The sequence below is a fragment of the Nipponia nippon genome, unplaced genomic scaffold (assembly GCF_047370975.1).
Source record: "Nipponia nippon isolate SJK-2023a ecotype South Korea unplaced genomic scaffold, ASM4737097v1 scaffold_7, whole genome shotgun sequence".
Taxonomy (NCBI): Eukaryota; Metazoa; Chordata; class Aves; order Pelecaniformes; family Threskiornithidae; genus Nipponia; species Nipponia nippon.
In genome coordinates this window covers 8,345,001-8,357,742 of record NW_028262391.1, presented here as the reverse complement: position 1 = coordinate 8,357,742, position 12,742 = coordinate 8,345,001, and the positions used below count along the sequence as shown (strand labels likewise).

Here is a 12,742-nt window from a genome sequence, read left to right as displayed (position 1 = left end):
ACCATTGAAGGCAGGATTGAAAGTGATTATCTTGTTAACTCTTGACAGTTACCGCCAGCTTGAAATAGAACTGGCAGGCTTGATTTGCAAATGAATTAGAGCTTTTTCATTTTGTGCCAGGATCATCTTTTTATATTCTGATATGACAGATGCTATGTTCCATGCTTTTGTTTCTCTTCAGTTTTATACTTGCAAATAAAAAACCAACAGATTATGATAGTAATTTTATTTGCATCTTTTCTCTAGGAGTTTATTCTTTGTCTAGAAGTTTTTAATCTTATATTTTTCAAAAATTTGTTTAAGAATAGTATTGTTCCTGCAGAATAAAATTGCATTAGGTTAAGTACAGTAGTAATTGGGTGAATGAGGAGGATTTAGAAGCTTTCAGAAAATGGAAAATTGATTGTACTCAAATTGTTTTAGTGCTTAGAACATTTAAATTTTCTCACTGACTTATACTTAAATTTAATATTCTTCAGTACTGAGAGTTGAGTGCAGCTGAGGAAAACGTAACGTTTTAAATATTTATCCTAACAGTATGCTAATAGAAATACACGTGTAATTAGTTTCAGACTTAATGCTGATAAACTGTGTTTATATTCTGCAGTCATCCAAACACAGATGGTAAGGTGTTAGGTATGATAATTATTGTGCACTCTTTATATGTTCCTCATTAACCTGTAACACTCTTTACTAGTCTGGAGAGTTTTTACTATAGCTATGCTTACCAACATTAAAACTTGCTCTGCTTTGTTTAATATTCAGTGCAGCGTTCTGTGCATTTATACTGCTGGGCTTTTTGCTACTTTTGTAATCTATTTTGTACTTTGAGGCTAATTAGTGACACTTCTACTACCACTAATGTCCATTACGGAAATGTTTTCATACACTTTCACCTACGGGATGTGTTTTAATTGAATATCTACTAAATAATATTACAGGAAAGGTAAAGCAGGCCAAAGTTGTCTAATTTATTTAAGACTACCAAATAATCTGGTTAACAGAGACAGTGACATTCCAAAACCTGAAGCTTAATTGCTTACATTTGCTGGGAATGCAAACGTTGATTAACAACGTTTTACTTGTTGTGAAGGGAACACTGTGCACAGAACAGGAGGACAAAAACCCACCCAACCAACCAAAACCACTCCACGTATAAAAACTCCATGGACTTGCGTGTTAGGAGGTCCTTTGAATTGCCAGGTTTATCCAAGGAATTGCTTGAACTGGCAACCAGGATAAAGAAACCTGCTTTGATAATTTATGGAATTTCCGTATCTGAGCTGAAGTCTTGGTAAAGCAGAATTGGGAGCTTTTTGAGTAGTCATTTTGGCTCTCATTTATCTGTGAAATACTTAAGGACAAAAAGGATTTTTTTTTTTTTTGGTAGGGTCTATTTGAAAATATTGATTCTGTCAATGCTGTATTTTGGTGTGTTGTGTCTCCTCCCCCCCCCCCTTTAGTTTCAGTATTTATTTCAGTTGCGTAAAATCTTGAATTTTACTTTGTGAGCCAGGGTTATATATATTCCCCCCCCCTTCAATATTTGGTAAGGTCTCTTGGGTACTGATTTTTCTTCTCTCTAGGATAACATATTATGGAGATTGTTTCACCTTGTGTCCTGTTTAAAGTCCCTCGTTTTGGCATGATTCAATTTAGCTTGCATTATATTCTACTGAGTTCTTCAGCAGTTCCAGGTTATTCCATATGTGTTTGTGTGAGGGGGTGACTTCTGTTTTTCTTCCTGCTTTTGATAAGTGACCTTCTTGAATCTCTATTACATTTAAATTAGTAATTGGCCAGACTTCTTACCATTTTTTCCCCAAGTGAAGTAAATTCTTTGGTTGACTGGAGCGAGGGAGCCACTGAGCACAACACCACCAGCTTTGGAGTCTTTACACTTCAGGATCAGTTCCAGACCATTTGAATCTGGTATTAAGTAAGAGCAAAACAACATTCCACACTTTTTCGAAAATATCATGGGTGCGTTTTCTCGCAGAGTGAAAGATTCTCTAACCATTCCCTAACCCTCTCTGATGTTGGCATTGCACCGCTAAATTATTTTCACTATTTTATTTCATAGTTATTTTATTGGTTGCTTGGATCTTCCAATAATGGAAGAAAACAGGGTTTTTTAGATACAAGGAGACACAACTCTTTGAGCTATTGCAGCTGTCAAGGGATTATCTTTGAGGTACAGGTAGTGCTGAGAATCTTTGTGTAACTTATGTAAGTAGTAGATTGCAAGGATTTTGATTTTCGTTATTGGTAATATTGTTTGGGTATGTTATTTGGTTACTTTCAAAAAAACTTTTCCTTCATCTTTGTATAAGAGGGGCAGGAGGAAATGGCTTTCTTCTATGGTTTTCTTCTCTTGCCTTTTTATACTCCTTTTGATGTAACTTCCACTTATGGCTACAAAAAATATAGCCCTACTTTTCAGGTTTTTCTTTATAACCCGGATGATGTTAAGTAATAGTGTTGAAGAGTAATGTGTTTTTTGTTCTGCTTCTGCATGTTACATAGTCTTTACCAGCAGTTCTGCCAGATGTGGTATTGGGCCAGCTTGTCATTGAAATTCAGTAGGTATGAGTTTACCTGTTCACCCAGGAGAATCAGCACTGTCCTCTTAAAGATGGTATCGAAGGATACCTTCGTTAATATCTTTAAGAGGACAGGCATAGGGCTTAGATTTTTATGTAATCTTTGTAGTGACTTTCAAAGCCTACTGAAATAAGTATCTATGGTCTGAAGTCAGATTTGGAAACACCAGCCTGTAATTTTACAGAAAACACAACAATACAAAACCTATAAAATTTAGTGGAGTGTGATGGGGGTATCCATTTCTAAAAACTGCATCCAGGATTCTCTAACTGTGAAGCTGAAATTCAAGCTAGCTCAGGGAATAACTTCAAATATGTAGTGCCTTCTGAACAGTCACCCTGCAAATGTAATAATTATGCGTATTTATTCTAGTTGTTGCCGACAGGGAAAAGATACTTTTTTTTTTATACTCGGCTTTTATTTTTCTGGAATTGAACAAAGGCATGGTCTAGCCATGACTGTTTTACTCTCGATGTCTGGCATGTTCTGTGAGCTTAAGATTAGTCAGTGAAGCTATTCCAGAATATAACGTGGTTGAAATGTTTGTGTAAATGCATCACTAACTGGTGATAAGGTCACAAATACATTGTTCAGGCTACCTATCCAGTTGTGATTGTTTAATGAGTACACACGACGCCTTATTACAAAATGTATACAAGAGAGAAAAGTTAGAAAAAAAATTAAAAACTTCAGTGGGAAAAAACTATTCCTTATTTTCCTCCTCATCTAAAATCTGATACCTGGTATACCTTCAATCTGATTGTACAGATTTTTGAGGCTGAGGAAAGTAAATCCAGCAAAGATTGATATATAAAATAAGAAGTAGTGAGGGAGCAGTTCTCTATCTTGGGATATCCCAGGGTAGAATTAAATAGTGTATAATCACATGGAAACCTAATTTTCTTCTTCCCAGGAATATACGGGCCCCAGCTCTAGTCTGGTGAATCATGAAATATTGGCCTTTCAACTCGCCATTGGGAGAGATGATCTTGCCATGGGTTGGCAGAGTTTTAGATGAAGGATTTCCACATTCTGAGAGAGAAAGGAAATTGTTGCTGTCTGGTGGTGGTGTTTGCTGGGATTTAGTCAGAAATTTGGAGTATTAACAATGCTGCTAGATTGGCTAGTCAAGGCTAGTGTAATAAATTCCTTATCTGAATCTGATTTAGATTAGTTTGAGTTTGTGGTTTGGTTGGTTGGTTGTTTTTTGTTTGTTTGTTTTTACAGTGCCTGCTAACAAACTAAGCATCTCTTGGCAGATCAGGTGTGAGAAGGGTATGAGTATCACAAACAGAAAATGATGGGGCAAAGGCCTCATTGAATTTTGAGATGCTAATCTGCTAAAATAAAGGTGATATAAAAAAAGAAAGGTCTAGAGATAGCTGACTAGTCTACTTCTCCTATAGCTGTCACCTCCACTATAGGTGCATTTAGTAAGACTGTTCCTCAGTTTGGCCGTGTTGGGTCAGCGTAGACTTCTCAATAACTGAAGAAGCTCAAGACAGGAGAGGCAGTGGCTATGACATTCATGGCAGGAGCCTCACTCATGCTCTTCACCTTACCCCTTGGTATAATTCCTAACATCTAAGGCATATTTTTTCTCATTTCTGTCTTCTCTCCCTTTATCTGCCTTCAACACAGAGCTTAAGGAGGTGGGAGAAGGGACTAGACCACCACTGAAGCTGGGTTTAGCATAACATGTTTATCCTGTTTCCTGTTGCTTGTATTGGCGGGTGTTTAATATATTGTCATGTGCTGAAGTTCACAAAGAAGCTCAGAAGACTTCTGAAGAGATTCAGCTGTTTATTTTGAGGTTGTTTATCTAGAATACAAGCGGGGATTGGTAACATGCAAAAGAAAAATAGCGGATGTGTGTGCTACCAGAGGAAGATCTGTAGGTAAGGCCATTAGATGACAGCAAGCAGTAAAAGCATGTTAATGTGAGGATAACGAACAGGAAAACATGAGGTTGTTCCAAGAACATCTTTCACCATGAGGTTCTTCATCCAAGAGGAATACTGAGACAAAAAAGGGATTAATTTAAAATGATACTTGACAGATTATTGGAAGTATTATGTGATGTGCTTGTTGATGATCCAAGAGATTTTTTTTAAGAGAGCTCTATGAAAATTCTGTGTAACCACTTGGGGCAACGCTGCCTGATCAACAACACGAACATGTTGGCATTCATGAAGAGTGGAGGCCTTTATTTGAGAGTGTGGTGCAGCTCGACCTGAAATGCTACGTATGACCTTGTTCTTTGCAGCTTGTAGTTAATGCTGTGGACCTGGAGGGGATTCTGCCAAAGGCCTTGCTAATGATGAGATTATTTATTTATTCATTTGGCTTCTGAGGAGAAAAATCAGACATGGGGACTGTTTAGTGTGGAGTTCAGGCCACCAAGACAGTCAGGGGCTGGAGCACTTGCCCTGTGAGGGGACCTGAGGGACTGGGGGTGGTTCAGCCTGGAGAAGAGATGGCTTTGAGGGCACCTGGCAGCAGCCACCCAGACTGATGAGGAGGGAGGTCACTGAGGAGGAGGAGACAGTCTCTTTAAAGTGGTGAGTGGTAGGAGAAAAGGTGCAACCAGCACAGATTGAAAAAAGAGGCGTTTGGACTAGATAGAATGAAAGACGCTCCCAGAGAGGACATTTAATCAGCAAAACAGGTTGCCCAGGGAGATTGTCCTTTCAAGACCAGGCTGGATAAGCTCTGAGCAGCCTGGTCTGGCCTCACAGCTGAACCTGCCTTGAGCAGGCAGTAGGACTGCAGACCTCCAGAGGCCCTTTGACCTGAATTATCCTATAATATCCATAGATATAGATAATGCATAGAATTATTCTGTGGCCTATAGATTCTAACCAAAAAACTATGGCGAAGAAAATTACTACCTATGGATATAAGGGAAGTATTGAGAATGAGTTGATAACAACTTGAGAGGAACTGAAGAATGTGTAACTGAAGTGGTTTGCTTTCATTCGGAATACATTTTTAAAAATCGCAGCATAATTCCAGTTCGATGCTATTTATCTAAATAGCAGCACAGGTTAAACTCAGTTCTCATAATTGTTTGTCATTTTAGAGAGTATAACAGAGACCTACTAACAAGCTCAATTGCCTATTTTAGTGATAAGTAAAAATATCTCTCAGATTTCTTTGGTTTTAGGTAGCCTCACAGTAATAAAATAAGTCACTGGCATTGTCATATGATGTTAAGACTGTAGCTTCTTGAGGGTGCCTTGCTCTAAAGTACTGTGTCTGTGTGTACCTGGTAATTTGTTCAGCTCTGTTGTGCAAAAACAAGTATTAGTTCTAGAATTCCCGTGTGAAACTGCTACAAATGTGTTTAAAAGTAAACGATTAGTGAAATCTTGTATTGTTTTAGAATAGTCAAAGTTCAGATATTTTGAAGATACTGCATATTTTTCAGCTCCTTGATTAATACTTCGTTTTATATGGGAACGTACTTTTGTGAACATGAATATATGTCTATATGTTAAAAATCAGGAGTTTCAGCAAGTGCTAGTGAATATTTTTATTTTAGTTCAGTTTACTGGCAAAGGAACTAGCACTAATAAGTTAACACTACCTCAGTTAGTTACCTATGCTATGGTTTTAAGTAATCCAAAAGCTGGCTACACTTGCTTAATTGAATTCCTGGCTTGTTGTTACAGGTCCCTCATGACCATGATTCAAATTTACCTCAGCTGCAATTTTTTCCCCTGGCGTTACCAAAAGCTAACATTTGGATTAGCCTGAGTATTATGCCTGAGTATTATGCTTGGTTTTAATGTATGATTTTAACATATATGCACGTCAACTAGGATTTTACGGCACAATTTCTTGACTGTATTGGGGAAACACAATTCCAGAGCTTCTCTGATGGAAAAAAGAAAAACTCAAGAATAAAACCAAACTTACCTAATGAACCAAAAAAATAAATGTGGTGCACTGAGGATGGTTTGAAAGGCAAACATATATCTTGTTGGGAACTGTGCGGTGTAAAAGTTGAGTAAAACGTTATTACCTGATAATGATATAAAATTAATATAACTTTCTTATGGTGTTCCTTTATAGGAGTGTTATAATAGTGGATGTGCATAAAACTGTTCTTGCCTTTTATTTGTAGTGTTTTAGGTCTTAATGATTAAGGTATTCTGTAGACAACTAAGGTTGTGTTACTGAGCTGTAGCAACAGGTCTGATTTTGCATAACACAATATTTGAAAAATAGTATTAATGGGAGTCTTATTTGTATAATTATTGTTTAACTAGAAAGATAAAATTATGCCGTGGCTTCGCTAGTTGTCATCGGTGATTGATGCACGGCAGCCTCCGGCTGGAAAGAGGTTTTCATTGGAAGTGACAGGTGCCGCAAGGTTTATTTAGGACAACCTCAACCTTGTCCTGGTTAGTTTGATAATGTTTGCCTTATGTATGTTCAACCACTGCATTTCCTGCGTTAGAGCCTTGTGTTACACCAATATTACTATCTGTGCTGCCTCAACTACAAATTGGATGAACAGCCAGTGACACTTTTTCAATATTATTACATTAAACCAAGTGGATTTTGATTGATAACCTAATATTCAACTAATGCAAAACATCAATCATGGCAAGTATATTAATTATTTAATATTGCAGTCTAATTCAGAAATCGATGTGCTGCATGAGGGGAAGGGAAACTCACTGTTCCCAGAAGACTTAAGACAGGGAATGATTAAAAAAAAACCCACCCTGCTGTACTCCTGTGTGTTAGTTCGATACAAATCTTTATTCATTTGCCAATAATCTCTTCGCATTTTCCACTTTAGGACCTTTTTTATCAGTTTTGAGACCTATAATTGAATTAAGTCTGCTTTCAGCACAGGGCAAAAGGAGTTGCACAAATATTGATGAAGTCATGACAGGGACAGCACAGGAGACAGACCACTAACAGGGCAGGTTTTATACCATTAGTTGGGAGCTCCTCGCATCAGCTGCTGGGATCCTGCTTCCAAAGTGATTAAATTCTTTAAGGCCATTTAGCACCTCAAAAATAGATGTAGGAGATTATTTGTATTTAAATCTTGTATGGATTTGAATAATCAGTTCTTGTGTCAAAATACCAAATAATGGTGTAAGGAAGGTGTGTCTTTTTCTCTTGCTTAATTCGTGATATATTCAAATACAACAAAAGTGCATAGCGGGATTTTTGAAAGCTTTATGAAATTATAAATAAAAGCTTTCTGTAAAAAGTCTAAAATACAGTACAGCAAGGTTGTAAAATGTGTGATTGAATGTAGCCTTATTCAGTGTCCAGTAAAATTTCATCCATTTAGCCATTTTTGTGTAACTTCACGTTATGCCTTTCTCAGCCCGTACTATTAAAGAGAACGGAAGCCTCAGTCTCGCACGGTTTGCTGTCTTAGAGGAAAATAATTGGAGTTTTTGCACCTGTGGTTTGATGTAGTTGAATAATTTGTTGAAAAATTAATATTATAAATATAAATAAACACTACATTATACAGTTCAAGAACTGATTACTTGAAACACTTGTGGGGCAGTTTCTCCTTGATCGCCATGAGTGCAGCCCATCTTCCTCAAAAGGCACAGTTACATTTTTGGAAGCAGGTAGAACCTGGAGTCAGTGAAAGCAGAAGCCAGCCTCCTTGTTTAGTGGCTTGGGATTTGGGGATTTTTAAATTTGTTTTGTTTCAGTTTTCTTTCAGGTATTCTTTTTTACATAGCGGGATGTGTTAAGGATTAATCTTCACTCTGAATTCTCTTTGCTTTTCAATGTTTTTTTACTTTGGTAGTTTGGCCCATTTTTTGCAGCTGTCTTTATGCGACATTACTTCTCACTTTTGTATCCGTACATTGTATATTTTTCAGCTGTCAGGAGTCAAATGCAAAGTTTCAGTATGGTTGCCACGACCTAGTTAGTTAATATAAGATTCATTCATTCCATCACCTTTGTAAATGGTCACAGAATTTTATTATTGAAGTAGTGACAGAGCAGAACCATGAGCCACTGAATGTGAATTTGATAAATAGCATTATGCACTGTCTTGTTTTATTAATTCCAGTATGAATAGTGGGATAATTATACTAAAAATGTTGGTTTTTAAATGAGTGTCCTGTTGCTTTGCTACAGTTCATAGCAATTTCAGGGCAGGTAAAATTTCAGGTTTTATATAATTCTGTAGTTATGCATTAGGATAATAGATACCTTTTAGGTATTGCAATGATTAAGATATTAAAAGTAAAAATTTTATACACCTCGAGAAATTACATGGCCTTGACATTTCTGAGTTAAACGTAAATTGTTGTAGACAAGGGTTTAGCAACTATTTAGAACTTTTGTTCTTCTGTTACAGGGACTCTGGAAACATCAAAGCTGGATTAGAACATCTGGTAAGTTTTAATTTTCTCTTGAACATTTGCATCATCTTTGATATCTGCATTCCAAATGAACACTTTTGAATGAGCTTTGAATACCTTGAATTGAGAAAGTCAACCATTTCCCAGAGGGTCAGCTTACTGTTATTATGTGAAGGCACTTACATTTTCATTTATCTTACCATTTCAAGGGAATTTTAATTTTTTTAAATTACTTTTTTTGATGTAGAGATGAAATAAAATGGACTACAATCCTTGGATTGATGATTGCCTTAATTATAAACAAAAATTGTTTGGTGTTGGATTTTTGGCATATCCTGATCTGAAAACAACAAACTTGTGATAAAAAAAAAAACAGACACACACACACAATCAAATATTGCATGCATAAATATGGTATGGTTTAGTAATTTGAAGTCTTTCAAAGAAGTGCACAGCTTTGTTTTTTCTCTTGTCTTTGCTTTATGAATAATGTATTGACTTAAATTCCATTCAGTGCTGCAGTATAAAATAATAATTGAGATGCAAAATATTGTTGGTTTAAGTAAACATATTCAAACCGCAAGTGATGGCAAGACATACTTAGCATTAAAAACTAATCAGTTGATCAAAACTGGAAAAAATACAATATTGTCACAAGTCTGAAGCTCATTGAGCCTAGGACGTTAGTATCAGCAATCATCAGAACGTTAAGTAGTTCATCTAAACAGACTATTAAATCCCATTAAATCAAAATATTCACTATTAATGGCATGTATATCTCAGTACATCATGAGAAGTGTTTAAATTCCTGTTTAATTTTTTCATATAATATCTAAATAATATATACTGTTCTATACTGCTATTAAAATAAAATCTTATCACAATGGATTGCATGAGCATTTGAAAAAATTGCTTTCCTGTTGTTGCTTCCCATTTTGGGAATCACTTGGGAAATATGATTTGTAGGAGCTTGTGTACCAATATCTTCTTGGAGTAACAGCAGGATGAAAAGGATGTATATTCTGGCATAGTTGTCAACAGTTTCCCCTTTATAATGGTGGCATATTAAATGTTCCATTGCAACTAGTATTTGGAATCTGTAAATGGAATAAATAGCTGAGTGTTATGAATAGTTCTTAGAGCAGTTTGAAAATTAATCTTGTTTGCTAGTTTCATTGGTACCTTGCATGCTAGTTGAATCTCTTAAATAAATTTTTAAAATGTTTCATTCCTCTGCTGGTGTCAGGTAGTTGTAATCTGATGGGTTCAGAGAATTTTTCTAATGCATTATAAAGATGCTGTAGTCTTGACAGATGACCATGACTGGTACTTTTTCTAAATTGGGAGTGCTGCAATAGCTGGAGCTGCAGGTCTGATTTATAATGTCACCTCAAACCAGCAGGTGCAGAAGGAAGAGGCTCTATGGGTTTTGAGTAGCCTGGAGCGGGGGGGGTGGCCCAGGAATAGTGTTTTCACTGATGTTCAGGGTTTCTCTGGGACTTGGGGAGAAAACGTACTGGAAAGATTCTCTGCAGAGTAATGATGCCTTAAGTTCTTTACTGGGAACTCCCTATATGTTTGAGTAAAATTTTGTCTTCGTTAAACACATCAGCTGCTTTGTATGTCTGTGAAAGATCTGTCAAAAACCCTCCAGGTTTGAGACTCTCTTCCTTTTCCCTGGGATCTTAGAAAATCTGTCCTGGGAACAGGTGCTCAAGGAAATTAACTGTTTCCCAAGACACCCACAGATGGGAGCATTCATGCTGGAAGCTGTTTTGTATCAACATTATGTCAGACAAGTCCACAAAGACCTTTTGGACTCCAATAAACTATAGGGGTATTCCTCAGAAGAATTAAGCCACGTGATTGCTCTGCTTCTACTACTGCATCTCCAAATGCTTGTAAAGAAGGTTTTTTTCCCCCCTACAAAAAAAAAGATAATCTTGATATATTGACTGGGTAATCTATTATTTAATGCCTTCTGTAATAAAGGGTGTTTTACAATTTGTGATATAATCCTTATGGTCTGTATGTTCCCATTAGGTTTATCTGTGTATGCAGCCCATTCGCTTGATTGCAGCCTATTTTACTGCTTACCCTTGTTTAAGTAGCTTCTGCCATCCTGGTTCCTAGCATCTAGCCACATGCAGGAGTGAAATAAAAAAGTATAACAAGTGCTGTTGAAAAATTTGGTAAATATTATACGAATTGTTACTTGGAAATACTTCCAGTTTAAAAACAGATGCTTTTATAAACAAAAATATTTTCTTTGTAGATGGGAGAACTTCCCAGCAGGTCCATGTGCCTGTTTCTCAGAGTCAGTCAGAGCTGGCCCTCCTGGAGGAGCTGCTGGGTCCGCCTGATGTGCAAGGGGGTCGCAGCCGCACTCCCTGCTGACCACCAATAGCTACATCTGCTCAGAAGCATATTTTATTTTTAGCTAGTTAAGAAAAGAAACCGCAAAGTTCTAAGCATAGGGGAATCAGTCTCATATTACAAAAATTTTGGTGGTTATTTGCTGAATTGTACTTAGCTAATTATTTTTCCAAGTAACAAATTTTAACAAATTGTGGAAACCTTGGAATAGATGATTATATATCTGCAACTCTGAATAGGTCCTGTTTTCTATTAATAGCTCTACTGAAAAAGAACCGTGGAGCCATACATATGGTTTACTCATTAGAGATACCTTATTTGTGTCTTTTGCATAACACTTCAAAGCAATAACCTGCTTGTCCTTGTGGTCAAGCAGCAGAGTCTGTCTGTTTTAAATGATGAAGAGCAACCTGTCATTAATAGCTTGTTTAGCCCATCAGCGGTTTGTAAGCCTATAGTTACTGTCTGCCACGAAGGCAGGCGCTCCCCGTGTTGTGTGTTAATCAATAACCCCCAGCAGGTACAGACGAAGCTCTTGCGAAGCTGACTGTCGCAGTGCTTGTGCGTAGCTCTGCCAAGGAAGCTGCTGGAGTTTACTGTTTACGCTTTTAGTTGCATCATAGTGTATATCAAGGTCACTAATTCATAACTGATACTGGTTAACTCCATCTGGCAGCTGTTCTTTTTTTTTTTTTTTTTTTTTTGAGATCTTTGGTAGAAAAATTTGCATAAATGATCACCAACCAAAAAAAAAATACTCAAGAAAAAAACCAAGCTCCCAATCAAAAAAGCCCCTCTTTTATCCAGAAAGTGTTCATACTTATTTACTAGGTATCACTATTTTTTTTTTTTTCTTGGAGCTTGATTTCAGTGGTTGACCTCTCACTGATTTTCACTGGCTTAGTTTCAGACTTCTGGTGATTACAGCTCAGTGGTCCTAGTATGGCTACTGGACAGCAATGTCTGATAGAATTGTTGGCCTTCTAATGAGCTGTAAAACCGATCAGCCAATTATTTGTGTTTACAAACAATTAATTAACACTCTTAATAACACTCTTAATATGAGTAATTATGTTTATCTTGGTATCCTGGCAAAATTCCATCCTGGTCAATTATATTCTGCAAGCTTGAATTCTCTCTTATTGAAGAAGTGTCAGGCTGACTGGGTGGTTGGTTTTTTTTCCTATTGAAATTGTACTTAATTGAAAACAAGATTTTTCACAATTTTTTTTTTAAAAAGGCATTTCTTTCTCACATGTCCTTTCAGAAAATGCTAATCCTCAAAACCGAAAAAAAATTCCCTTAGGAAACCCACCATGGTTTTCTTGGGGAGTTGTAATTTTCATGCCCCATCTCCCATTCTTGGCTTTTGACCAAATTCCCCTCCTGGGTGAAGTCAC

The 12,742-nt window shown here is 36.8% G+C and overlaps 1 protein-coding gene across 2 annotated transcripts in view; it reads left to right on the top strand.

Annotated features, from left to right (window-relative positions):
- Positions 1-12,742, top strand: part of RSRC1 (arginine and serine rich coiled-coil 1) — a 176,065-nt gene that overhangs the window by 67,693 nt on the left and 95,630 nt on the right. For both annotated transcript variants that reach the window (XM_087740338.1, XM_087740337.1), the window contains one exon: positions 8,963-8,999. In XM_087740338.1, coding sequence (XP_087596464.1) covers positions 8,963-8,999 — 37 coding nt within the window. The remainder of the gene's footprint in view (positions 1-8,962; positions 9,000-12,742) is intronic.